Raw genomic sequence first — 27129 nt, 5'->3', positions numbered from 1 at the left:
ATAAAGAACATGTTATCGCTAATTCCGTCATCATTCGTTTCAACTCTTTTAATACAAGACACGAGTCTTACTGAAATCATCCTATAAATCACATGAATTAAGCAGCAGAACAACTTTAACCAAAAGAATGATATGTTTTCTTTCCGTCTCTTTCTCAACTAAACATCAAAACTCATCTTCTTTGTAAGACAAATCTACAAAAAGCAACACGACGCGAGAAGATTGCTAATAGGCGGTACGCTATGCGGATTACAAAAAATAATCTGGAGTTCTGCGCGTTGTATCAGGTTCAACCTGACGCGGTGCTGGGTCGAACTGAAGGAAATTCTGGTCCATGTTCTCTCCAATCTCAAGAATTGCAGCCATATTTCCACAGCGATAGCAGTAATTTGGAGCACTAAACACCGTCACAACGTTCTTTTCCTAAAATAATTAAACAAAATTCAAAAACATAACTCTGAAAGCATAAATTTGGTACGATACTTCTGCTTCTTATGCACTAACCTGGGACCAATTGTAGCCTTCCATAACAAGCTGGTGAGCTCTAGAAATAAGACTTAGCCCGTTAGTGTGGTTAAACTGGGCTGCTATATCTTGTCCAAATGTATACCCTGCACCCCGAGGAGATATTCCCCACCCACATCGATCATCCGGGTCAGACCACAAGAGATCACACATTGGACCCTCATGAGGAACCTGCTCCATTCAAACAAGGGAAAATTATGATTACCACAAATCTTCTATACATATACCATGAAATAAGAATGCCATACGTGTACCAAGAGATGCCTATGGCAGCAGTCCGTAAATCAATATCTTGAAAAAAAGTCTTACATGGAAGGCTTTAATACAAGCCTAGAGTAAGTGATGTGTTACTTGAGTATGTTTGAGCGAAGTTTAGTCAGCGATTTCTCTCTACACTAATATACTTGAGGCGCAAAAAGTGTTCAAGGAACTTAAATTGCATAGACAAGCGAGTTTAAATATTGGAACTCAGGACCGCTCAAGTCTTATTTCATATACAAGTTAACAGGCAAGCAGATCCCAACAACCAAAGTAACATAGAACATGCAGGTCAAAATCACGAAAAAATATATAAGCATCCAATTTTGCCCTTTTATGTGGCAATTTTGCAAAATCACGAAAAATATATAAGCATGCAACTTTGCCCTTTTATGTGGCAATTTTGCCCTCCTATGTGGAAAGCAATTTGTGACAACTATGTAAGCATGCAGCTCAGTTATATAGTTGTGTTAGTTTGTGTAACACACATAAAATAGACGTCCTCATGAAAAAATATATTGTTAGAGAATACGAAGATGAAATAGAATTTAAAATGAAGTCGAAACTTCAGTGTACCTCTTGTATCCGGTCCAGAGCACGAATATTGTCTAATGTATCTAACGAAGGCGAGAGTCCACCATGCAAGCAAAAGATCTAGGAGGAGGAAACAACACTTGTTAAATGAGATAACGGAAATAACATGATAATGATGCAGGACATAAAATCTTCAAAAGTTAAACCTGACTCTCAATCAAGGCTGTGAGCGGCAGATAATCGAAAAGGTCAGTGAAAAACTTCCAGACGTTGGCATTTCCATATTTCCTCAAGCACTCATCATAGAAACCATACCTGAAAAGGCAACAATTTACTGATATAAATCAGGATTTGATGTTTAAGAATCACTCTTACATCACTTCAACCAAATTTAGTTACTTCCTTTGAGTATTTGACAACTTAGTGAAGCGAATAAAGGTTATCTACAACTTATAAATGGCTTCTTTACATGACTAACTGAAACCTCCTCCGAATCGGTGGCAAATTCCACTAGTTTGTTTTCACCATCAATACTTGTAATGTAAGGTTGCACTTTTGGAGTTTGGAATGAAAACATTTGAAAAAATAATGTCTTACACTTGAGTTATTTGCCGACTCTCATGATTTCCTCTTAGAATTGTAATTCTATCTCTGTAACGTACTTTCAGGGCCACTAGGAGTGTGACAGTCTCCACAGAGTAGTATCCGCGATCTGCATAAGAAAAAGGAAACAAGACAATTACTGAAAAAAGTTGCACAGGCATACTCTGGTAAAAAAAATGATTGAACAATCTACAATAGTGGAACATTAAATTACATCTTTTGTCATATAAGATTGCAACTGCATAGTCGTCAGAGACTCAAACGACATTCAATTTCATGTTTAAATGCAAACATGCTTAATTATCATCTTCATCATCCTTCAAAAATTGACAGTATGCTCATTACTCAGAATAGGAACTAATTATAAATTCCGAAAAACAAAGATACAAAAGCTATGAATTAAAACTAACTTTAAGGCTTGCATTGTAAAAATGTACAAAACTCGTGACTCAGTTAGACATGGAAAGTAGAGGAAGCCTCAACTTCAGCCTAGTGCGTTAACCCAAGTAAAATCTAATAACACAAACAAGCACGACACTCATCCTTATAGGGTAAAGCACGCACGAAACTAATCGTCCACTGCAACAGTTCATAACCTGCTGGAATCCTTAGAATACCGAAAATGACCAGCTTCAAACTCATTTTTCTTAAAAAAGCAACAGTCTGCTGCACCTTGCTGCATTTACATATTAACTAACTTACCCATATCAACTAAATACTAAAATTCACTGAAAAAAAAAACATGAATAAACCACATTATCCAAAAATTCAATCTATTTTTAAATCTCAATAACACATAAACTAAATTAGTTAATTAATTACTTAATTAAACAACAAGGCTGTGTGAAAATGCCCAAACTGACCTACATAGTCGCCCATGAAGAGGTAATTGGTATCGGGGGCGTTGCCGCCGATCCGAAAGAGCTCGACGAGGTCGTGGAACTGGCCATGGATGTCTCCGCAAACCGTGACCGGGCACTTCACCGGCTGCACGTTCCACTCCTCGACCAAGATCGTCCTCGCCTGCTCGCACAGCGTCTTCACCTCCGCCTCCGGCAGAGGCTTGCACTGCATTAGGTGCTCAATTTGACGGTCCAGATCGGCGTGCGGTGGCATCGTCGTGGATTTTGTTCGGTGCTCGTTGATTGGTGCACGGTCTGAGCTGAACTCGACGGAAACGGAGGGGATTCTAGGTCATGTAACCGGAGCGAGGTGGTGGAAATTAGGGTTAGGGTTTGTGGGGAGGGGATTTGGGGATTGGGTGCTGAAGCTCAAGTATTTTTGTTGCTGGTAACTGGTGCGCACATTGTATCAGAGATTCAGAGTAGGGAGTTTCCCGGTGGCGGTCCCTATAGTTTTATGTATTTATGTAGTTGCCTCCCATTTTTTGAGATTTTTGGTTTTTGGCCCGATACTGTAGCCATTAATTCCAGATGGGCCATTTACAATTTTACATATTTCAGTTTTTTTCTTTCTTAAATTATAGAAGGAAGTTCGGAGCGATACAAATCCGATATTATTAATAAAATAATAGTTAGAAACGATTTTGATTGACAGAAAGTACTTTTAGCGATCCTAAAGCATTTTTAAGGGTTTTATTGGACGGGTAGTGCATTTTTTGAACATTTGACAAGCATGTATTAGACCGATAAATCACTAGAACTTTGTTTTTCTAGAAAAAAAAGGGCTGTGGTCGTCATTAGAGATAAGCTACTCATGTGTGTTGCAACAATAAAAAACGTATATTTTCTCATAGAATATAAGTGCGTATTACTATCAGGTGGAAATTACTTTAATTTAGACAATTTTAATAAAAATTACAGTATTAAGAATTACATTACTTCTAACTTGTCTAAACTTTATTTGTTTTAATTTGATTATATTATATTTTTACCAGGGATATTATCATTTTTATGAGAGAGGATAATGAACTCAAATCCGATGAACAATGGTTAATAGAAAATTTATGACGTCCATACAATAATTTATTTAGGAGCTGTTAATAATTATTTTATTTTTAACTTTTTAAAAGACTAAAGTTACTTGGTGAGTTTTTAAAATTGCTAGTTTTAAAGAAACACTCCTGATACTGTTCATTTTTAATGAAAAATCACATTTTTACCTTTCACTGATACTATTCTCTACACATTTATTTGTCATTTTTCATTAAAACTAAAGTTTTGTTGAACTTTCGTTAATTTTCCTTTTAAAATTGAGTACTAAACAACTAAAACAAGTGTTGAATATTACCCAAAAAAATAATAAAAAAGATTATTAAACGACTTGAATTCTAACTACTTAATTGTAAAAATGAGAAATTAAACGGAAACGTTTTTTTTTTTTTTTTTAACAAACGATATTATATACGCTAAAGGGGAGGGGTGGGCTTAGCCTCACAATGAGCTAGCAATAATGTGGTTCAAATTTGCCTTTTAACGAGAATTGAACTTAAGACTTCTCATTTACAAGTAAAAACCACTAAACTGTAGTATTAAGTAGTTAAGCGAAAACTTCATTAAGAGAATAAAAAAACTCAAATGAAAAAATATCAAGAATTTACTATTAATAGCCAAAATTTAACACTTAATAAATGTGACTTTTTATAAAAAAGAAAAAAAAACTTTCAAATATAGCAGAAAACTCACGTGAATAGACCTAAATGCCCTCAGAATTCAAAACCCATTTGCCCAAAAAAGCCAAACACTTGAATTGATCTCCTCGACATCTTTGGCTTCTGAATTCTCATTAGCATCTGAATTTCATCTGACTTTATGAAATCAATTGCAATCAATCTGATGAACAAATATAACGAGCAAATTCTTTTGCGTGATTTCAGTTCAAAGAAAGGGCGAAAGCTAAGATCGAAAGATTGCTTTCATGCAAAAATTTATGTTTTCTGTAATAAAAGAGTTGGCAATGCCAAACATGTGGATGAATAAATGGAAACTTATGTCCGAGTGAGAGTTTTCTCTCCTACTGAGAGTCTTCCTCACCTTCTGGTGTGAGTCTTCAAAAATCAAGAACACCTGGTGACGTCGACCCAAGCTGCGGTTGGGGTCGGTCGTCATTTCCTCCCTTCTTTATTTCTCTCTTCTGTTTTTTGGTTGTACTGCTCTCTCTCCCCCTGTTTTCAATCCAGATATATTCTTTCCTTCTTGCCCAGTTGATGTCCTTCTTCTTTGTTTATCTTTATTTCAGTTTTTAACCATGAATATCTTGGAGATCGTGTGTCGAGCTCTGGCGTTTTCACTGGCTCGGGTGTTTCCTACACCACCACCTTCTCCTGCTTATATGTCGGCAACGTTGTTCATAGGTTTCCACGGACTTCATCCCGATAGCTGGCATCCGTTGTGTTGTTGCTGGCTATCCGCTCTTTGTGGCTGTGCTCATGGAGCATATCGGGGTAGGATGCTGCGTCTGAAGAGGGAATTCTCGACTAGGGAGGAGGACTTGGACGGATCGGGGTTGCTTCGGAGGAGATGGTTAGAGTGGATGCTTCTAGAGTTTGTAAATCAATCTTTGTGTTTGGGCTGCAACAGTTGGTTGGCCCTATTGTACTTTGTTTTGTTTTGGCCCACTTTTTGCTTATCCATGTGTTAATTTTGGACCTTTGTTGTATGTTTGTTTGCTTTTGGTTTGTAATAAAAGGTGCACTTTGATCAAAAAAAAAAAAAAAAAAACGTTGGCAATGCCGAGCCTGGACCTTTGTTGTATGTGTTGTTTGCTTTTGATTTGTAATAAAAATTGCACTTTGACCAAAAAAATAAAAATAGAGTTGGCAATGCCGAGCCTCAGGGATTTACACAAAATAAACCCAAAATAGTTATATGTGCAATTATCATATAAAAACTTTCTTAACAAGTGTCAAAGGTTAAAAAAAAAAAAAAGAAAAAAAAAAGAAAAAGAAAAATGTTTGAAAACTTTGAGTTTTAACGAAAAGAACAAAATAAATGGTAAAATGAATGGTACCAGGATTGACTTTTTAGTATTAAAAAATGATTTTTCGTTAAAATAAATAATACCTGAAATTTTTCTTTGAAGTTCAAAAAAAAAAAAAAAAAAAAAAAAAAATCTACTAGTCTTTATCTTGGTGTTGCTGGGATGTCCCTACATGTTTGGTGCACAACGTGCGGCTCACATGTTTGGTGCATGTAAGACAACCACAACCTGTTCCTTGCAAAATACAGTCGAATTGGTCAATTAATTGGGAAGGACAACCTGCTTTCTCATGTAACTAGTAATTCAGACTTGTATTCTCCATATACGAATACATTAACAAGCGAACTCCATCATGCAAGCAATAATGTTTGCATTCCACCAGACCCAAGTCTTCTGAAAGTTTCTTAACAGCTAGTCCGGTCCCATTCGCTGAAGTTGCTCTGTAAACCGGACCAAAACCTTGCTTGATTGAACTTGATTTCATTGGTGTTGACTAGGAACACTATGACACCACAAAATATGGTGGCCTCTCATTTTTTTTATTTTTTAAATTTTGATCTCATAGGGTTTTGTTATTGGGCTATGATATCTACACTCTTTTGTACTTTTCACACATCTTTTTAATTTTTTACCATCGGATCAGATGAATTGAAGAACATCAACGGACAAAAATTAATAAATGGTGTGTGAGAAGTAAAAATGGTGTGTGGATGACACACCCCTTGTTATTTGTTTTTAATTTTGAGAGTATTTATGTCTATATAAATGGTTTTTCTACTATATTTGAAAGATTTTATAAAAAATAATATTTATGAAATTGCGTGTTAGATTTGATTATTATTGATAAATACTTAAAAAAATATCAGGAAACAGTATTTTATTTGACAACGGGGACGCGCGCACATGTCTGGTAGGTTGGTGGTGGCGCTGATGACCAAGTGGTGCACATTACCAACCCCACCAGCCGCAGCACCTATCCCCCTCCACCTCTCCGGCCCTGCCCTTCTCCGCCCACCACCTCTATACGCACCACCGCGCGCCACCCGGACAATCGCAATGAACACCACCAATCAAGACCAAGACTCCCTCGACGCTCTATTCAAGCAGAAAAGAATCCTCCGCTCAAATGTCCGCAAAGCCCTCAAATCCATGGATCCGACACTCAGATCCCATGAAGGTAATTACCCAATCTTCACTATGTCTCTTTGCTGCAATGCCCATTTAATTGGAATTTGATAAAATTTAATTAAATTTGTTGGTTTTTTAGATAATGCAATTCAGAATATTGTATTGGAAGCTCCATGGTTTAAATCTTGTCAAAGACTATGTGCGTATATAAGCTGCAGTGCTTTGAGGGAAGTTGATACTTGTAAGTTACTGTCTGAAATTCTTCAGAGTCCACGTAAAGGTCTGATTTTTTATCTGCTCATTTCGAAAATTCGGTTTTTTAGATTGATATGGTGCTTGGAAGTGAAATTTTTTGAGAAATTAATTGTGGGTTACTTGTGTTTTCTGTGTTATGTGAAGAGGGTGATGTGCAGCTGAGGAAAAAGCTCTATGTTCCGCGTGTTGAGGACAAGAACAGTCACATGAGAATGCTGAACATTTCGTGTATTGATGATCTTGTGGCGAATTCGATGAATATTTTGGAGCCTGCTCCGGTGGATTCTGGTGGAAATGAACGCGAAGATGGTAATGTTTCGTTTGTTCAAGAGGAAGAAGTTACAAATTTACAGTCAATTTACTTGTTCTAAGCTTGATCCCACGTAGACTAGCCAAGTCTTAAGTTATTTAAGTCTCAAAGTTCAATTTTTAGTGTTTGCATTGAAGTTTTTGAACTTAATAAAATGAGAGGTTACTAAATGGATTAGCATGTATTGACATTGACATTCAAATATTCAAACTTTTGCTCCATTTGAAAGTGATTTTGTCGAACCTTCAAAGTTTTTGATTAGTGTCTTCTATCTAAAATGCTAAAGCAAATGTCTAAATCCAGGTAACAGTGGGAAAATTTCTCATTCATACAGCTTTCAAACCAGATTAAGCATCAGAATGTTCATTGGATTGTTATAGAGTAATTTATCAGTGACAGGATAGGGAGAGGAAACATATTATCGTTTGTTTTTTCGGAACTTATGTAGGATTGGCTTCATAGATAGCATGAACACTTTATTTATGTTTACTAGAAGGATGTAGGATGGGTTTCATATTGTATAGGGTTTATAGATGTAATTCGGTTAAAATTCATATCTAAAAGATCTCTCTTGGTGCAGTAATGCAGGCAAGTGACCCAGTTGATTTGCTTCTCTTACCGGGTATAAATTTTCTTCCTACCTTGTATTAAATTGCTCATCCATTTACAGGATGTGTTATAACTGTCAAAGTCAAACGGTAGTTGACGGTACATGGTTATCCTTTTCTGTTTATAGGACTAGCGTTTGACAGATCTGGGAGACGCTTGGGTCGTGGTGGAGGGTATGTTTATGCATCTTGGCCAATATAAAGTTTTTATTCAGTCTCTCAACTACCATGTGCTCAGTTGTTTGGAGATGTCACTGTTCCATAAATACAAGGCCAAGAGCTGTGGATACTCTCTCCTTACATTTTTGTGAAGAAAACAAATTTAGGTATCGTAATTGAATGCATACCTGATGTTTCATATGGTAAACATCTACAGTTATTATGATACCTTCCTGACAAGGTACCAAGAGCTTGCAAAGGTACACAATTGGAAGCAACCACTACTTGGTATGCATCATTTTTTGTTTTCTCCCTTTAATTATAGCATACGTGCCTCGGGTACGAGTAAGTGTAGTCAGTTTTCTAGGTAATGGTTTTATTGTTGGCCTTTTATTTAAGATGGGTCGTGTTATTGCAGTTGCACTGTCCTATTCTGCACAGATATTGGATGAAGGAGTTATTCCAATCACTCCACATGATGTACTGGTGGATGCGCTTGTGTCCCCAGCGGGTGTGATCCCCATCAGCCCAACCGCTTTAGACAGGTATGACCAAGTAAATCTTCCGTTAGGCTCACTTTCTTTGGGTGCGAATTGAGATTCATTTAACATATACAGAATGAAGCTTTGAAAAAAAATACTTGAAGCCTTCCAAGATCAGATCCTCGTGGAGTTTGACCCTGGCTGCCCCTGTATCTGTTAAAGGAAGTAATCGGGGTCTGTCTGAGATATAGGGCTTGGTGTTATCTGAGGTATAGTTCTGGTTCCGTGTGGTTGAGACTTAAGAGGTAACCGCTGATTGCACAACCTTAAATCAAGACTCGGAGTTCTTTGCAACATCAAAGTTTGGTTTTTAGAACGAGGATTTCATTTTTCTCTGTTTTTGTTTTGGTCGAATCTTCTGTGTTCTTTCCCACTTACGATTAAAGTGTAATGTTATTAGGGACATCTAAATTTAACTCAAATACTGCTTTGTTGCAGATTGAACATTTCTATCTGAAATATTGTTGTTTGGTGTTTGTTTTCTTGTTGGAAAGTGTGTGATACCGAGCTCATCAGCCTTGCAATACTCATCGGTTGTTTAGGCTCGTCGGTAGTTATGCATCTCGGTTGTTCGAGCTCTTTGAATGTCTGCTCGTTGTTGGACAATAGTTGATCGATGGGTCCACGAATGATCGGCGGAATTGGTCATATCCGGGCAGTACAATCTGCCATGAGTCATGGAGTTCTTCATCACAAGTAAAATTAAATGAGCGTGACATGGTGATAATTACTTTTTAGCCAAAATGGCCTTTGTGATCGATATAACTCCTAACTTTAGTCTTTGACAACAAAAATCGATAGATTTGGTCTTTTGAGTTTGTCGACACCGTAAATCATTTTGATCATTATATGAAAAATCTATCCATATAGTCGTTAAGTAGAGAGGTTGGTTTGAAAAAAAATACCCTTGGAAATGGAAGGACCAAAATGATTTATTGTGGACAAACCTAGGGACTATTCCATTTGATTTCATTGTTAGTGACCGAAGTGAGATATTATGTCTATTTCAATGACCGTTTTAACTAAAAAGTCTTGTATTCACTAATCTTATACGAATTTCGAAGTTTGAGTCATGACCTCTTCATCAATAATAATTTTACAAATCATGTTTGATTCATGCTCACATGTGTTCACAGACTCTTTGAGATCATGCTTACGAGGTTCTAGGTTTAAATCAAGGATCTAGATATCGGGTTTCGGATCCCGGACGTTCCCTCACCCAATTAAGATTAACAAGAAGGGCCCAGAGAAACATGAAAGAAAAGAATTTGGGCCTTCAAATCCAATTAAAGCCCAACCCATTACCCACAAAGTGTTGGGCTGGTTCGACTCGGTTGTTGGCAACCCGGGGATTCCAACCAACTGAACCAGTTGAACCGCCAAGCCTGATACCACCTCCCCATTTTCTTCCTCACCACCTCTCACACTGGAACCAAATTCTAATACTCCATTACTCAATCTAAACTCTCTCTCTCTCTCTCTCTCTCTCTCTCTCTCTCTCTCTCAAATGTTTGAAATTCCCAAATCCTAACGAACCCTAAACCAGGTCAGCTCATAAGAACGACGAAGTTGATCTCAGATGGACATACTCTTCGCCCAGATCCAAGCGGACCTCCGCTCCAACGACGCCCTCCGCCAGTCCGGCGCTCTCCTCCAAGCCCTCCAGCAATCCGCCGCCGGCCGCGACATCTCCGTCATCGCCAAGACCGCTGTCGAAGAGATCGTCGCCTCCCCCGCCTCCGCCGTCAGTAAAAAACTCGCCTTTGACCTCATTCGCTCCACCCGCCTCACTGCCGACCTCTGGGACACCGTCTGCGTCGGAATTCTCACCGATCTCGACTTCCCCGACCCTGACGTCAGCGCCGCCGCCGTCTCCATCCTCGCCGCAATCCCTTCCTACCGCCTCTCCAAGCTCATTACCGACGCGCAGAAAGAAATCAACAGTTGCTTCGATTCGCCGAGCGACAATCTCCGCTTCTCCATTACTGAAACCCTCGGATGCATTCTGGCGCGCGATGACCTCGTCACGCTCTGCGAGAACAATGTGAATTTGCTCGACAAGGTGTCGAATTGGTGGTCCCGCATTGGCCAGAACATGCTCGACAGATCCGACGCCGTTTCAAAGGTTGCGTTCGAGTCGGTGGGCAGGTTGTTTCAGGAGTTCGATTCCAAGAGGATGAGCAGACTTGCCGGTGACAAGTTAGTGGATAGTGAGAACTCGCTGGCGATTCGATCCAATTGGGTGTCGTCGATGGTCGACTTCGTGTGGAAGAAGCGGAGTGCTTTAATGGCGAGGTCGTTAGTTTTGCCGGTGGAAAGCTTCCGGGCCACTGTGTTTCCGATCGTTTATGCGGTCAAGGCCATTGCTTCGGGCTCAGTGGAGGTCATAAGGAAGCTGTCAAAGTCGTCTAAGGGGTCCAGTGGGACGGTTGTGGATTCCAATGCGGAGAGGTTGGTGGGAGTTTCGGATGTGGTCACGCATTTGGTGCCATTCTTGGCGTCGTCATTGGATCCGGCTTTGATTTTCGAAGTTGGGATTGATATGCTGTATCTGGCTGATGTGCCTGGTGGGAAGCCTGAGTGGGCTTCGCAGTCAATTATCGCAATTCTCACACTTTGGGATAGGCAAGAGTTTGCTTCTGCAAGGGAGAGTATTGTTAGAGCTGTGGTTACTAACCTGCACCTGCTTGATCTTCATATGCAGGTATATATGATTAATTCCCTTACTTACTTTTAGTTTGTTTCGCACACTTACGCACCATTTGATTCGTTAGTTTAATTCGCATGAGTTCTAGTTTTAAGGAAGGAATTGTGCGTGTGTAGGTTTCGCTGTTTAAGAGGTTGCTTCTTATGGTGAGAAACTTGAGGGCAGAATCAGATCGTATGCATGCGTTAGCTTGCATTTGTCGAACAGCTCTTTGTGTTGATCTCTTCGCAAAGGAGAGCGTAAGAAGAGGCCAGAAACCTCTTGCCGGAACTGATATAGCTTCACTTTTTGAGGACGCAAGAATCAAAGACGATCTTAATAGTGTGACAAGCAAGACCTTATTTAGGGAGGAGTTGGTGGCATCATTAGTTGAAAGTTGTTTTCAGTTGTCTCTGCCTTTACCTGAACAAAAGAACACAGGGATGGAGAGCAGGGTTATTGGAGCCTTGGCATATGGAACTGGTTATGGTGCACTAAATTGGACAGAGCCTGCTTTGGAAGTGGTGGAGGTTTGCCGGCCTTGTGTTAAATGGGATTGTGAGGGCCGGACCTATGCAATTGATTGCTATTTGAAGTTGCTTGTGAGGCTATGTCATATCTATGATACTAGGGGAGGTGTAAAAAGAGTTAAAGATGGGGCTTCCCAAGACCAAATTTTAAATGAGACAAGGTTGCAGAATTTGCAGCGTGAACTTGTGAAAGATCTACGCGAGGTATGCACACTCTTCTTTTATTAATATGGTTTAGCATGTTGGCTCTTCATATATGTTGTAGGCAAGGACAGTTACTGAAATATGTTTTGCATTATGATGGAACTCTGTTTATGTAGACCATTTATGAGTTTCAATGCATTAATATGATTTTTTTTTTCTTTACTGGTGAGGTGCATAGGTGTGAAATTTGTGAAAATATGATTTAAACCATTGCATTAATATGATAGGTTAATAGAATTTGGTAGTTGGTAGCACTTGAAGTATCAAAGGAACTTGCAATATGGTATTGAATATATGAACCCTTGGAACTGGACTTCCTAAACAGCTAGCTCTTGAATCAGAAGTTCAATATAGAAAAAGGCTTGTTGGGGGTGGATAAACATAATCCGAAGTAGTTTTCTTCTTCCTTCCATAGACCTCACATACTCGAACATAGTTATTTCTAGAAACAAGTCAATTTTCATTGCACTAGGGTGCATTATCATAGCATAGCATTCCACTGCCAAAGGAATGAAATTATAAAGTAACAAGAAACTGAGGCAATCTAGTATCAGCAAATGGACATTTTAACTTCAGCAGATTGTTTAAATATAAGATAAGTGAATTGAATGTACAAATTTGACAATATCTACATCTGAATTCCTCTCTTTAAGTGATATATGAGACTGGAAAGAGACTGCAATACGCGGTTTTTTTTTTTTTTTTTTTTTTTTTTTTGTGAGCTAGAGCAGTGAAAACTCCCCATACCTTTCACGTAACCAGTATTTTGTGCCAGCTGAGAAAAAAGAAAAACACTGTATTTGATATTGGATCAGAGACTCCCAAGTTTTGAAAGATCATAACAAATGGGCTAGATACCAACCTTTCTATATCCTGATTATGGGCAGTTACAGTGGAAGTTTCCTAGTTCTTTCTTTTATGACTACTGCCTCCCATATATTTTTCTTGTCTGTTTTCTCCTTTTTGACTTCTTTATTTCTCTGTTTTACTAGAAATTCCAAAGTTCCAAGCTAATTATGCTCTTTTATCTCTTGTTTTGACAACTGGCTGATTTTGTGTTATTTTCTTCTACGTGTTATCTTACACCTCTGTTAATTTGACAGGTAAATACCCCAAGAATATGTGCTCGCCTTATTTGGGCTATTTCAGAGCACATAGATCTAGAAGGTCTGGACCCACTTCTTGCTGATGATCCCGAGGATCCATTGAACATGATTATTTCGAACATCCACAAGGTTCTGTTCAATATAGATTCATCTGCTGATTCAACAAACAGGCTTCTAGATGTTCAGGCAGTTCTTTTATGTGCTCAGCGGTTGGGATCACGCAACCCCAGGGCCGGGCAGTTACTGATAAAAGAACTTGAAGAGTTCAGGAGCGGTAGTATGGCGGATTCTGTTAACAAGCATCAGAGCCGTTTGATTTTGCAGAGAATCAAGTATGTTACAAGTCATCCAGAAAGCAGGTGAGCATATTATATATTTTCGTGAACCTGTGATGGTCAGCCATGTGCCATAGATTTTGGGTCGGGTGTATCGAATCTTTAATGAAGTTTCTTGTTCCTCCAATGTCTGCTTATAGTAATCTACATTCATTTGTCTACTTTCAAGAGGTGTTCTTTGTAGTTTGTTACCCCTGGGGTCTGATGCTGTATTCGGTGATGATTTCCATTCTATGATGGGTAGTCTTATCTCTTTCTATATCTTAATCTGTGTAGAGATATAGATCCATTGCACATAATTATATCGAATTTCCACAAGGTTATGATTCCTGGATCCAGATATTAGAAAGAAAATCTGTATAGATATATATTTTCAGCCTGTGTCAAACTTACTTATCCGGAAGGAGAAAATGACTTGGATCAAAGTGGAGGCACACCTCTTCAGTATGAAATTACTCTACCATGTCTGATGCATATATATACGTGAACACTGAATTGTGTTTTTATATTTTCTACCCTCGCTTTACTAACATCTGTTATTTGCAGATGCAGTTATGCATTTGTAGTTTGTACACACAAATAAAACATAATAATTGTTTTTCAGGTGGGCAGGAGTGAGTGAAGCCAGAGGTGACTACCCATTTAGTCACCATAAACTAACTGTCCAGTTCTACGAAGTAGCTGCAGCTCAGGATAGAAAATTAGAAGGATTGGTTCATAAGGCTATTCTAGAGCTTTGGAGGCCAGATCCTAGTGAACTAACCCTTCTGCTGACTAAAGGAGTTGACTCTACTTTACTCAAAGTTCCTCCTAGTGCAATTACTTTGACTGGGAGCAGTGATCCCTGCTACATTGAGGGATATCATTTGGCAGATTCTAGTGATGGAAGGATATCTCTGCATTTGAAGGTAAATTTGCTGCTTACCTTTTGTAACTGCTGTTAAATTACCTCTATGTTCTGGGCAGACTCCAGTTTCCTGTTCATAGTTCTTATTCCTTATTGATGAATCATGAATGTGCAGGTCTTAAATTTAACTGAACTTGAGCTGAACCGGGTTGATATTCGAGTTGGGTTATCTGGTGCATTATATTTTATGGATGGGTCTCCTCAAGCAGTACGGCAGTTGCGTAGCCTTGTTTCACAGGTTTCCTTCCTACCTCTATAGTGAACTCATTCTTTGCCCCCTTTCCCTTGTCTTCTATTGCAATGCATCTTGTTTTAGGTTGTAATATGCTAGTCAAGAATCACTATTGTTCTAAACCAGTGCATTCTATAGTCAGTAATTGCCTTTACCAAGTTAGTGATAGTCTGTTAGTGTTTCTGGTAGGAGAATCTATAGCTTCTTGAATACCAATTTTTATCAGCTTATTTCCCGAAGAGTGAAACTGATATGCGTATTTTTCCCTTTGTCTTGGTATATTGCTTGACTCGCTGGATGCCCTTTTTCAGTCACCCTTTCAAACTGTTTCTCTCTTTTTCTTCTCTCCCACTCTCCTGTTTCTGGATAAATATTCTGGCTGGAGAATCCGAGAATGGCTTTAGGATTTTAATGTTCATGTGATGTAGTACACAGCTGAACAAGATCTGTTGTTTAACATTGGTGTTCAAGAATCACTGGCCTCTCTTTGTTTTTCCTTTAATTTTATGTATTTGTTTGCACTTTTGCCTTGCGTGTTGTAATTTTCTGTCTTTGACAATCAGATGTTCTGATTTTACTTGTCTTTCTTGTTACTAGGATCCAGTACTTTGCAGCGTGACCGTGGGTGTCTCCCATTTTGAAAGGTGCGCCCTTTGGGTTCAAGTCTTATACTACCCCTTTTATGGAAGCGCTGCTATAGATTATGAAGGTGACTACACCGAAGAAGATCCGCAAATCATGAGACAAAAGAGAAGTTTAAGGCCAGAACTTGGAGAACCTGTCATTTTAAGGTGTCAGCCATACAAAATTCCGCTGACCGAGCTTCTTTTGCCTCATAAGATCTCCCCTGTTGAATTTTTCCGTCTATGGCCCAGTTTACCGGCCGTAGTAGAGTACACTGGTACATACACTTATGAAGGAAGTGGCTTCAAGGCTACTGCTGCACTGCAGTATGGGGCATCTCCTTTCCTTAGTGGGCTAAAATCCTTGTCATCCAAGCCATTCCACAGAGTTTGTTCGCATATTATCCGAACAGTGGCAGGATTTCAGGTATTGTCTCTCACTCTTTATTACTATGTGATTTGCATCTCTCTTTGAGGATTCGTTATATGCTCTATTATGGAAGTTCTATACCGTCTGGACTGATTGCAAATGTAACTGGTAAGCCAAACTTGGCAAATCATGGCCTTACCTTACTTATCCTGCTAACAGCTGGAAGAAAGAACTTATAAAATCCAGCCGAAGTTGGTCATAAATTATGAACTTGAAAAAGTAGAATTGGCAATCAATTCGAGTAGATATTATATGCAAGTATCCTTAATTTTTATCGAAATTAAGCTACTGGTATCTTGGCTAGATGTAATTTGTTGCACCTTTAATGGTAGTGCTTTGGCCTTCTAATCAACCATACAATATTGATGTTGAATTCTTTGTCCTGGAACAGCTGTGTTTTGCTGCAAAAACCTGGTATGGTGGTTTCTTGGGCCTGATGGTCTTTGGAGCTAGTGAAGTGAGCCGGAATGTTGACCTAGGTGATGAGACTACGACCATGATATGCAAATTTGTGGTTCGAGCATCTGATGCATCAATTACAAAGGAGATCGGATCGGATCTACAGGGCTGGTTGGATGACCTCACTGATGGGGGTGTTGAGTACATGCCCGAAGACGAAGTGAAGGTGGCTGCTGCGGAGAGGCTTAGGATCTCGATGGAACGGATAGCCTTGCTAAAGGCAGCCCAACCTAAGAAAAAGATTCCCAAATCTGATGACGACGAAGACGAAGAAGAAGAGGATGAAAGCGACGAAGAAGATGAGGGCAAAATCAAGAAAAAGAAGGAAAAGAAAAAAGATGGCGAGGAAAATGGAAAGCCAAAGGGACCTACAACCCTGTCGAAGTTGACAGCAGAGGAGGCCGAACACCGTGCTCTTCAAACAGCAGTGCTCCAAGAGTGGCATACGTTGTGCAAGGATAGAAGTGCTAAAGTTAATTGATGGACCGACAAAAGAAGGGAGCACCACCAATCTCTTTCCGAGTGAATCTAACAGCCGGGAATCGCCCGCCCTTGCATTTCGCGGCTCAACACGTTTGGGATATCAATGAACAGAGTTAACTTTGCTCCGTGTGGACTGCATCCAAATCCACCACGCTCATGCGCTTGCACAGGTGAGTCTGTGAGCTGGTCACTGACAACTAACCATGTGTGTTACTCCAAGGTTTTGAGTGCTTGGCAGATGCTTGCGATTTCCACCGGGATTTGTTCGCTTTCGGCTAAATTCAACGGTCACTTGCCAGCGTCTCGTCGTACTTTTCTTTACACCTTCAATCCCGGATCCAACGTTAACTGAGGCTTTCTAGTAGAAGTAGATGTTAAATTTTAGGAAATTAGTTTGGTGTTTGTGTGAAAATTGTGCGATTAAACTGGGGTTTGTCTCTCTTCCCCCTATATTTTTGTATTTTCTGTTTCTTGGCCCATTGTTCATCATTGAATTATACAGCAGAGAGCTTCAATTCATCATGTTGTAAAACAATTTTTGTAAAATTTGAGAATAATGTATTTGCATTCAGACCATGCATTCCAATTGATTCCTGATTCCATTCTAAATTGACGTTTGAATTGTTGAACTTGGTGTGGTCCTCGTAAATGAAACAAGGATCCCGAATAAATATCAGTGTATTGAGACATATCAATCTTGTCGTTTATCCATATAACAAGTTGAGTTTTGGGACGAAGAACATGATTTACAAGGATCGCGCAGCAAAACGATTGGACACGGCCCTCCTACTTCTCATGAAAATGACAACATTTTATTTATAATTTCTTTTATATTCTACTACGTACGTGTTGAAAGTTTCAAAAGCACACATGCATGAATGTATAATTATTCAACTTAATTTCTGATGATGTTACACAGTCAAAGGAAGGGATATTGAAACTCGATCTCTACCGTCAGTTTAATGTGTATAATGAACGGACGGCATCTAACCAATCTGGTGACAACATAGGGATGAAATTGAAACCTTGGCTTTTCAGCACTGGCATCATGGGATTAGTATATGATAATTTTCCTTTGACTGCTAAGCCTCACCGTGTATATATATAGAGGTTCTGCATCGTCCTCCATTCACAACCAGTTTTACACATACATCAAGTTAACAATTTTCTTCATATTTCCTTCCTCCTGTTTGCTCAAAATGGTGAGATTGTGTTGTTCATTTTTCTAGATTTTATTGTTAATTTTAATTTTAATTTTTCAAATGGGAGTGCCTGCTTGAATTTGTGGGTCCCATCACAAAATATTAGAGGGGTACTATGGAAAAGGATTATCTCCACATTCTTTTTGTGAGGATCTGGAAGATCAATCAATCATGTTCATTTATTATATATTGTGTGGTTATTAACTTCAATATATACACGGTTAAAATATATGACTAAAAAATTATATTATTCGGTCTCAAATTTTTTTTTTTTTAAATTTTAATATTGGCTGACATTTTGACTTGTTATTGCTTCTCTCTGCATTTGGTGGGAAGCAGGCCCTTTCACTCACTATTGAGGTATGGCTATTCCTTTTTTTTTTTTTTTTTCTTTTTTCTTTTCCTTTTCTATCTTATTTATTTTATGGAACTAAAATTGTCTGTGTGTTTCAACATTAACTTCAATATATTTTTTACCAGAAAGAATTTGCTCAAAACTCAGAAAGAATCAAGTCTGTGGATCTACATCCAACTGAGCCATGGTAATTGCTTGCCTTGGCAATTCTGTTATGTCTTCTATATCTCCTCGTTTTCATTTTTTTCATGTTCTTACCCTAAACCCTAAATCCTAAACCTTAGACCCTATTTGATGCAAGTGCAACCTTCTGCTATCTACTTTCGATTTCGTGTACGTTAATTGCTTGAGTTCTAAAAATGCAAGATGATCAAAGCTTGTTGGTAATGTTTTTCATGTAGGGTTCTGGTCAGTTTGTATTCAGGTGCTGTTTGTATCTGGAATTACCAATCACAGACCATGGTGAAGTCCTTCAAGGTCACTGAATCACCAGGTACATTATTTTCTTTCATATGTTCTTGTTGTGTGCCTACCGAAGTTTCTCTCATTGACAGATATGACTTTGCGTCTTAATTTTGTTTACGTGTGCTTGCAGTCAGGTCAGCAAAGTTTGTAGCACGCGAACACTGGATAGTAACCGCGGCTGATGACACGTTTATTCGCGTCTACAACTATGACACGACGGAAAAGATCAAAGAGTTTGAAGCACATACAGATTATATCAGGAGTGTGACTGTCCATCCTACTCTACCATATCTCTTGTCATGCTCGGACGACAACGTTATAAAGCTTTGGGATTGGGAGAAGGATTGGTCATGCACTCAGATCTTTGAGGGACATTCTCACTATGTGATGCAAGTGGCGTTCAATCCACATGACGCCGATACTTTCTCCAGTGCGTCTCTTGATGGCACTGTCAAGGTATTGCAAGGATTGTTATTTGTGCAAACTTAACTGTAGAATTTTCAGTGTCATGGCTTCTGTGACACTCATACTTTTGCAGGTATGGAGGATTGGGTCCGCTGCCCCGGAGTTTACATTAGAGGGCCACTTAAAAGGAGTGAATTGCGTTGATTACTTCATTCGCGACAATAAAACGTATCTATTGAGTGGTTCCGACGATTTTACTGTTAAGGTTTGTCATGAAATGTTGGTTATATATACATGTACTGAATATGATGATCATGTGTTCGTCTATGCGTGCATATGAATTTGAATATATTATGTCAATGCAGGTATGGGACTCCGAAACCAAAAGCTGTGTCCAAACTTTAGAAGGCCATGAGCACAATGTAACTGCTGTATGTGTTCATCCTGAGCTTCCCATAATAATCACAGCTTCTGAGGATGGGAATGTTCACATTTGGCATGCAACCACTTTTAGGTAACCGTCTTTTATGATTCAAAATATTTTCACCAGAAACGCAGTTAACTCGATTTCTGTTTACGTACTCATTTTGTTACCCGTTCTTATTGTCTTGCAGGCTTGAAAAGAGACTGAGCTACGATCTCGAAAGAGTTTGGGCCATCGCACACTCGAAAGGATCAGACAAGTGAGTTTTTTTCCTTCTTTTTGTTGTTGTTAGGATTCGTTTTGTTGTGGCATTTGATTGATTACCAGTGACGATATAAATTGATTTCGTACTTCATTGCTCTGCAGAGTTGCATTTGGATTTGACAAAGGAATAGTTGTGGTTAAAATGAATGGGTCTGTTGATCTCCAAGCTTAGAAGGAAAGGTTGAAGGAATAAAAGACATCTAGTGATCATGTGACTAATACCTTATCAATAAATGATTTTGACACACAAGATTAATATACTTGATGACACGTTCTCTAATAAAAGTGGATTTCACCGTTGTATGCAAGTTTCGTATTGCCAAGTGTGTTAGTTTTGTATGTCTAAATAGTGTCATCTGTACCGCGTACGGTAATAGAATTATCCAAAGAACTTTACGGTGTTACTCTTATTGTTGTATTATATGTATGAATAAAACTATAAAGAATGTTTCGAATGATCCTTAAGATTGGTATAACTCTTTACTGCTCCTGAGTTTTTTTTCTTTTCAATCGTTTGAGATACAAAATTATGCCTGAATTTTTCCGCTGATTCCGAATTAAAAGCTCATGGCATGAAGTAATACCATGTAAAAATAATCAGATATTTTACAAATAAAATCCAGAAATCACAATCCTTCTGTTACACATATCAACTACGCCGTTATAACGTATTTTCTTAGGGAGTAATACAACAGAGTAGAGTATAATAATCTAGTCAGACGATACATACGAAGATTAGATGCTCCTACGGTTAATACCCCTGATTACAACAATAAGAATGATCATACATTTAGCAAACACACTTCTGCACCAGATGTAGAACCCTAATATCACATCTGCCACCAATTACGACTTGAACAATAATCCCTTGAATTTACATTGTTCTTTCGAAACTACCACCAACCTGCATATGTAGCCATTCGGGCTGTGAGCTTTGGGCGTACTCCCTTGGTGTGTGCGAGCCAAATAACAACCCTGCAGCGTCAAATGGCTGTGCACCGAGCTGAAACACCAGGTCAACACGTAAGAAACTCATATAGCGCATAGCTTGTCTTTCCGTGTTTTGAAAGAAACTTTACTTGTTCAACCGATGAGAGAGTGGATAATTGCAATATGAGTTAACGGGACGAGAATCTAAACAAGGATAATGTCATCATGATGATAGAAAAGAACTGTGATCCTGAGAATTAGGAGGCAGCGGAATGGTGATAGCATTTAAATTCGTGATGGAAAACGAAAGAGGACTTCACCCTTCATGGGAAATCAAGGACTAAGAAAATATCATTACTATCGTGTTGTTATGCTCAAATAGATGACATGATGCATTAATGTCATCGCAAATAATACAAGAGATTTTCCGGAATCTTTATGCGTATAGCAAGGGTTAGGTTATAGAGAAAGATGAGCGTAGAAGGAAGTGCCTTGCTGTTCATTCCCTTAACAATGCCACAAGAAATGCAGTAATGCACAACTACAAATCTTGGGAAATCAAGAGCAACACTGTGGCGTCCAGCGGCCAAGCTTATGACAAGCACACTCCTCTGTTGACAGACATTTACATTCCTTGATGCATCTCTAAGATTGAAAACTTGTACCCAAAAAAATCCCTAGATGAAGGTTTACATTCTAAAAAAGCAGTAGGGTCTTCAGAAATTTATTGAACCGGATGTACAAAGGAAATTGGATCTGATCTACAGGGCTGGTTGGATGACCTCACTGATGGGGGTGTTGAGTAAAGAATGATAAAACTTCTTCTACAAGATTGTATTTCACTCAATGAATTTTACAATTACACAGAAGAGAATATATATAGCCTTTGGCTCTTTACAAATATACCCTTGACTACCTTAACTAAACTTGTAACCATTCTAACTAACTATAGTTAATAACAAACTAACCACATTTAGCTTTTACTAAACTATTTAACATCAACAGAAATGGAAGACTTGTTACCTTCCTTAATACACCCCCTCAAGCAAGATGAGGAATTAGAGTTGATTCCAATGGGAAGCTTGGAACACAAGTATCGAAACTGATTTGTAGACAAAGATTTTGTATGAAGATCAACCAATTGATCGGCACTGCAAACAAACTGGACTTTGAGAAGATTAGCTAGAACCAGTTCGCGAATGTAATGATAATCAATCTCAACATGCTTCGTGCGAGCATGAAAAACAGGATTAGAGGCTAAAGAGATGGTTGAAATGTTATCACACCACAATGTAGGCAGTTTAGGAAGAGGACAGTGAAGGTCACGAAGGATTTTACAAACCCAAGTGAGTTCTGCAGCCGTATAAGCCAGAGACCTATATTCGGCTTCTGTAGAAGAACGGGTGACAGTACTTTGTTTCTTGGCACTCCAGCTGATAAGGTTGAGACCAAGAAAGACACAATAGCCACTGGTTGATCGCCTATTAAACGTGCTTCCAGCCCAATCAGCATTGGAGTATGCTGAGAGATCAACATGACCCTTTGTAAACCATAATCCCTGGGAAACAAAACCTTTTAGAAATCGAAGAACTCGTTTGGCAGCTTGAAAATGTTGTTCACGTGGAGCATGCATAAATTGGCAGAGCTGATTGACAGCAAAAGCAAGGTTCAGGCGAGTCCACGTGAGATATTGAAGGCCTCCAACAATTGAGCGATACTCAGTGGGATTAGGTAGAAGAGAACCAGTATGATCCAATTTGTGGGAGCCAAGAGGTGTGCAACAAGGTTTGGCACCCTGCATATTTGTCCGTTGAAAAAGATCAAGCAAATATTTAGTTTGATGAAGAAAGATCCCTTTAGAAGATCGCTGGACTTCCAGCCCCAAGAAATAATGTAAAGGACCAAGATCCTTCACTGGAAATCGATTACTGAGCTATTGAATGAATTGATGACATAGATGAGAATTAAGGCCAGTAACGAGAATGTCATCCACATAAACGAGAACTATAACCAACTGAGGACCATTAAGTACAAACAAGGATGCATCAGATGAAGATTGATGGAAGCCAAGGTCCTACAGAGCTTGAAATAGTTTTTCAAACCAAGCTCTAGGGGCTTGCTTAAGACCATACATCGATTTTTGAAGTTTGCACACATGACTGGGAAAGAGAGGATCAATAAAACCTGGGGGTTGAAGCATGTAGACATCCTCTTTTAAATCCCATGAAGAAAGGCATTGCTGATGTCTAACTGGTTTAAAAACCAATTATGTTGAACAACAAGACTAAGAAGTATTCGAATGGTAACCGGTTTAGCAACCGAACTAAAAGTCTCTTGGAAATCAATGCCCTTTTGTTAATGAAAGCCATTGGCAACAAGCCGGGCCTTGTAACGATCCACAGTACCATCAGGCTTCTTCTTGACACGAAACACCCACTTGTAGCCAACAATGTTTTGAGAAGAATGAGAAGGAATTAAAGACCAAGTTCCTGTAGACAGTAAGGCATTGTATTCATCCTGCATCGCAGCTCACCAGTGAGCAAACTTAGATGCTTGTAAATAAGTGTTGGGAACAAAATCTAGTGCAATGGATAGAGGATGCTTAGTTGCTGCATAAGCCTTAGGTTTATAGATGCCTGCTTTGGATCGGGTAACCATATGATGAGTATTAACCATAGAGGTAGAAATAGGGTGAGAAGCATCTGGAGTTGGAGAAGCATCTGGAGTTGGAGAAGTATCGGGAGTTGGAGAAAAAGCAGGATGAGTATACTTGCTAAAATAGAGATCCATTGAAGGAGAAGTAACTGGAGAGCTAGAAGTATGAAGGGGCAGAGACTGAAAAAGATAGAGTTCTTTATTAAAAATCATATGTCTGGAGATATAGACTCGGTTGCCAATCGAATCAAAGCACCGATAACCTTTGTGCTGAAGACTATAGCCCAAAAACACACAATTCTTGCTTTTAGCATCCAATTTACTGTGAATACAAGGTTTAAGCCATGGAAAGCATTGGCACCCAAAAACTTTGAGTTTAGAATAATCCGGGTGCTGATGAAATAAAATTTCCCAAGGAGATTGTGAGACACCAAAAATGGGAAGACGATTAATGAGATATAGGCCAGTAGAGAAAGCCTCGACCCAAAACACATGAGGGACATGAGAAGCAACAAGTAAGGTCCTAGCTGTCTCAACAAGATGACGGTGTTTTCTCTTAGCACAGTCGTTTTGTTTAGGCGTGTGTGGACAACTGAATTGATGAAAAATACCATGTGCACTAAGAAAAGATGCAAACGAATGACCAGTAAATTCACCCCCTGAATCTAAACGCAACACTTTGATTTTATTACCAAGCAAATTTTCTACATAGTTCTTGAACTCAACAAACGTAGAAAGTACATCCGACTTTGCTTTCAAAGGGAAAAACCAACTGTATTTACTAAAATCATCAACAAGAAGTAAGTAATATCGGAAACCACTGCTAGATGTAACAGAAGCAGGTCCCCACAAATCACAGTGTAAAAGTTGAAGACTGTGAGTAGTTGCTAAAGAAGACAGACCAAAAGGAAGCTTGTGGTTCTTTGCCAATGCACAATCTGAACAGAAAAAATCAACTGTAGACTTGCCTTGCACTGCAAGAGTATTTGTAATATACCCGACGAAAAATGGCAGAAGATGGATGACCCAAGCGCTTATGCCATGTCTTTATTGGAGCTTTAATATTGACAAAAGCTGATGCAGCAAGTGAAGGAGAAGCTTTACCAGAGACGAAACTAGAAGATGTAGTAGACTGCAAAGGATAGAAGTCATCTTTAACTGAACCCCGCAAAAGCGTCTTCCCCGTGTAACGATCCTTAACAACGGATCCATCAGAATCAAGAGTCAATGAACAATAATTGTCCCAGAGAAATTGAAAGGTAGACAACAAATTGTGTTGTATGTGAGGAACATGCAGAACATTTGACAGTGTAAAAGAAGAAGTAGGGGTTCGTAATGTAGATGAACCAACATGAGAAATGGACAGACCTTTACCATCACCTATGTAAACCTTGTCTTCACTAGTGTAGGGAGTAGAAGAGTTGATGTGTGATATGTCATTAGTAATGTGTGAAGTAGCTCCTGAGTCAATTAACCAAGTAGGAGAGGGCTTGGCATTGGAACAAGCACATATTGCTTGGAGCTTGGCAGGAGGGATTCGACCACATATCTCAGGATTCATACGGTCAAAGCAGTAAAGCGCTTCATGACTTGAATTACCACAAATCTGACAAGGAGCCCGAGGACCAGAAGAAGAATCACGAGATTGAGCAAATGAATTAGAACGATTGAAACCACAAGTGAAAGAATTACCATGATGAGAGCCTCGATTGCCACAATTGATCTTCCCACGATTCGAATTGTAACGAAAAGAGTGCTGAAGTGGTTGATTCTGAGCAATATACGCCTGAGGTGAGGTGGGAAGAAGTGGGGGTTGAGCTTGAATTGATAAGGCATGAAATGGTTCAGACATACTGGAAGAGACACCTTTCTTGCGACGATTCAGAGAGAGCTCTTTGGTAAGAAGCAAGCCATGCAATTTATCCAAAGATGTAGAAGTTAACCGAAGCATGATTGAGTCGGTGAATGATTCAAACTCATCAGGAAGACCAGCTAGAATAGCAGCAATGAGATCGCGATCAGAAATTGAGGCTCCAGCAGTAGTGAGAGAGTCGGAGATCTTTTTGAGCTCTTGCAAATAATCAGACATGGATCAAGAACCTTTCTCAACACTTTGAAGTCGAGAGCGAAGCTGATGAACATGTGCATCAGAAACACCCCCAAATCTTTGTTCGAGCTTAAGCCATAGATCACGGGAAGACGAAACACCAACTGTGAAAGGAATCACCTCTTCAGACAACGTGGAATTAAACCAGATCAGGAGATTCTGATCCTTCTCATACCAAACTTCGAAAGCCGGATTAAGAGTGCGATCAGGCAGAAGAGGGGTGGGACAGGGTTCTGTGCCATCGACGATACCAAGAAGACGATAACGCCGAAGAATCGGAGCAAACAGAGCACACCATGGTAGATAATTGGTCCTCTTGAGCTTGATTGGCACCATGCTGCCAATATTTTGGATTGTGAGAGAGGAATATGAAGAGGAATTAGGGTTAGAAGAGGGATTGATAACAGGCACCGACTCAGATGAAGTTGCCATGAGAGAGCAAGAAAACAGATCAAGATCAACAAGCGCAGAACAAAATCGCCATAGAGAACAATCAAATCAAGGTACATATCAAAAAATCGGAACGGAAGAGAAGAGGATCGAGAAGAGCCGTGAGGCGATGGCAATGAAACCACAAAGATGATAAAACTTCTTCTACAAGATTGTATTTCACTTAATGAATTTTACAATTACACAGAAGAGAATATATATAGCCTTTGGCTCTTTACAAATATACCCTTGACTACCTTAACTAAACTTGTAACCATTCTAACTAACTATAGTTAATAACAAACTAACCACATTTAGCTTTTACTAAACTATTTAACATCAACAGAAATGGAAGACTTGTTATCTTCCTTAATATTGAGTACATGCCTGAAGATGAAGTGAAGGTGGCTGCTGCGGAGAGGCTTAGGATCTCGATGGAACGGATAGCCTTGCTAAAGGCAGCCCAACCTAAGAAAAAGATTCCCAAATCTGATGATGACGAAGACGAAGAAGAAGAGGACGATGAAAGCGACGAAGAAAAAAGAAGGAAAAGAAAAAAGATGGCGAGGAAAATGGAAAACCAAAGGGACCTACAACCCTGTCCAAGTTGACAGCAGAGGAGGCTGAACACCGTGCTCCAAGAGTGGCATACGTTGTGCAAGGATAGAAGTGCTAAAGTTAATTGATGGACCGACAAAAGAAGGGAGCACCACCAATCTCTTTCCGAGTGAATCTAACAGCCGGGAATCGCCCTTGCATTTCGCAGCTCAACACGTTTGGGATATCAATGAACAGAGTTAGCTTTGCTCCGTGTGGACTGCATCCAAATCCACCACGCTCATGCGCTTGCACAGGTGAATCTGTGAGCTGGTCACTGACAACTAACCCTGTGTGTAACTCCAAGGTTTTGAGTGCTTGGCAGATGCTTGCTATTTCCACCGGGATTTGTTCGCTTTCGGCTAATTTCAACGGTAACTTGCCCGGGTCTCTTCGTACTTTTCTTCACACCTTCAATCCCGGATCCAACGTTAACTGAG

At 39.3% G+C, this 27129-nt stretch overlaps 5 protein-coding genes across 5 annotated transcripts; 3 read left to right on the top strand and 2 right to left on the bottom strand.

Annotated features, from left to right (window-relative positions):
• Window positions 1–12: 12 nt before the first annotated feature.
• On the bottom strand, window positions 13–3283 carry LOC137711176 (serine/threonine-protein phosphatase PP2A catalytic subunit). Its single transcript, XM_068450385.2, has 6 exons — window positions 2784–3283; window positions 1915–2029; window positions 1524–1632; window positions 1360–1437; window positions 505–696; window positions 13–423 (listed from the first exon to the last, which is right to left on the bottom strand). Exons 1-6 carry the CDS (start codon window positions 3034–3036, stop codon window positions 250–252), a joined length of 921 nt encoding a protein of 306 aa, XP_068306486.1. The 5' UTR covers window positions 3037–3283; the 3' UTR covers window positions 13–249.
• A 3405-nt stretch (window positions 3284–6688) lies between these two features.
• Window positions 6689–9337, top strand: LOC137711255 (5-formyltetrahydrofolate cyclo-ligase, mitochondrial). Its single transcript, XM_068450486.2, has 8 exons — window positions 6689–7036; window positions 7127–7267; window positions 7387–7551; window positions 8133–8174; window positions 8289–8334; window positions 8537–8607; window positions 8738–8864; window positions 8937–9337. Exons 1-8 carry the CDS (start codon window positions 6763–6765, stop codon window positions 8947–8949), a joined length of 879 nt encoding a protein of 292 aa, XP_068306587.2. The 5' UTR covers window positions 6689–6762; the 3' UTR covers window positions 8950–9337.
• Window positions 9338–9997: 660 nt separating this feature from the next.
• Window positions 9998–17446, top strand: LOC137710477 (protein TPLATE). The gene is made up of 7 exons (XM_068449507.2): window positions 9998–11565; window positions 11685–12281; window positions 13385–13746; window positions 14327–14630; window positions 14745–14867; window positions 15459–15911; window positions 16306–17446. Exons 1-7 carry the CDS (start codon window positions 10441–10443, stop codon window positions 16852–16854), a joined length of 3513 nt encoding a protein of 1170 aa, XP_068305608.2. The 5' UTR covers window positions 9998–10440; the 3' UTR covers window positions 16855–17446.
• Window positions 17447–17964: 518 nt separating this feature from the next.
• LOC137710680 (coatomer subunit beta'-1-like) lies at window positions 17965–20429 on the top strand. Its single transcript, XM_068449778.2, has 9 exons — window positions 17965–18058; window positions 18398–18418; window positions 18539–18600; window positions 18815–18906; window positions 19009–19334; window positions 19417–19548; window positions 19649–19797; window positions 19898–19966; window positions 20074–20429. The coding sequence occupies exons 1-9, from the start codon at window positions 18056–18058 to the stop codon at window positions 20141–20143; spliced, it is 924 nt and encodes a 307-aa protein (XP_068305879.2). The 5' UTR covers window positions 17965–18055; the 3' UTR covers window positions 20144–20429.
• Window positions 20430–25648: 5219 nt separating this feature from the next.
• On the bottom strand, window positions 25649–25999 carry LOC148696125 (uncharacterized). Its single transcript, XM_088696166.1, has one exon. The coding sequence runs from the start codon at window positions 25997–25999 to the stop codon at window positions 25649–25651; it is 351 nt and encodes a 116-aa protein (XP_088552292.1).
• Window positions 26000–27129: the final 1130 nt, after the last annotated feature.

Source organism: Pyrus communis, chromosome 6, assembly GCF_041283825.1.
Source record: "Pyrus communis isolate YQ-2024b chromosome 6, ASM4128382v1, whole genome shotgun sequence".
Lineage (NCBI taxonomy): Eukaryota > Viridiplantae > Streptophyta > Magnoliopsida > Rosales > Rosaceae > Pyrus > Pyrus communis.
Note: the sequence above shows the minus strand (reverse complement) of the source record. Positions and strands in the feature narration are given on the sequence as shown.

Bases quoted from the DNA above. Each gene is read 5' to 3' on its own strand.
- LOC137711176 (XM_068450385.2), bottom strand. From the start codon at position 3,036: ATGCCACCGCACGCCGATCTGGACCGTCAAATTGAGCACCTAATGCAG. The intron at 1,633-1,914 runs GTAAGACATTAT...TTGCCTTTTCAG, and splicing joins AGTCGGCAAATAACTCAAGT to GTATGGTTTCTATGATGAGT. The intron at 424-504 runs GTTAGTGCATAA...TAATTATTTTAG, and splicing joins AAGGCTACAATTGGTCCCAG to GAAAAGAACGTTGTGACGGT.
- LOC137711255 (XM_068450486.2), top strand. From the start codon at position 6,763: ATGTCTGGTAGGTTGGTGGTGGCGCTGATGACCAAGTGGTGCACATTA. The intron at 7,037-7,126 runs GTAATTACCCAA...TTGGTTTTTTAG, and splicing joins GACACTCAGATCCCATGAAG to ATAATGCAATTCAGAATATT. The intron at 7,552-8,132 runs GTAATGTTTCGT...CTCTTGGTGCAG, and splicing joins TGGAAATGAACGCGAAGATG to TAATGCAGGCAAGTGACCCA.
- LOC137710477 (XM_068449507.2), top strand. From the start codon at position 10,441: ATGGACATACTCTTCGCCCAGATCCAAGCGGACCTCCGCTCCAACGAC. The intron at 12,282-13,384 runs GTATGCACACTC...TTAATTTGACAG, and splicing joins TTGTGAAAGATCTACGCGAG to GTAAATACCCCAAGAATATG. The intron at 14,868-15,458 runs GTTTCCTTCCTA...TCTTGTTACTAG, and splicing joins TGCGTAGCCTTGTTTCACAG to GATCCAGTACTTTGCAGCGT.
- LOC137710680 (XM_068449778.2), top strand. The intron at 18,907-19,008 runs GTACATTATTTT...GTGTGCTTGCAG, and splicing joins CAAGGTCACTGAATCACCAG to TCAGGTCAGCAAAGTTTGTA. The intron at 19,967-20,073 runs GTGAGTTTTTTT...ATTGCTCTGCAG, and splicing joins CACTCGAAAGGATCAGACAA to AGTTGCATTTGGATTTGACA.
- LOC148696125 (XM_088696166.1), bottom strand. From the start codon at position 25,999: ATGGTGCCAATCAAGCTCAAGAGGACCAATTATCTACCATGGTGTGCT.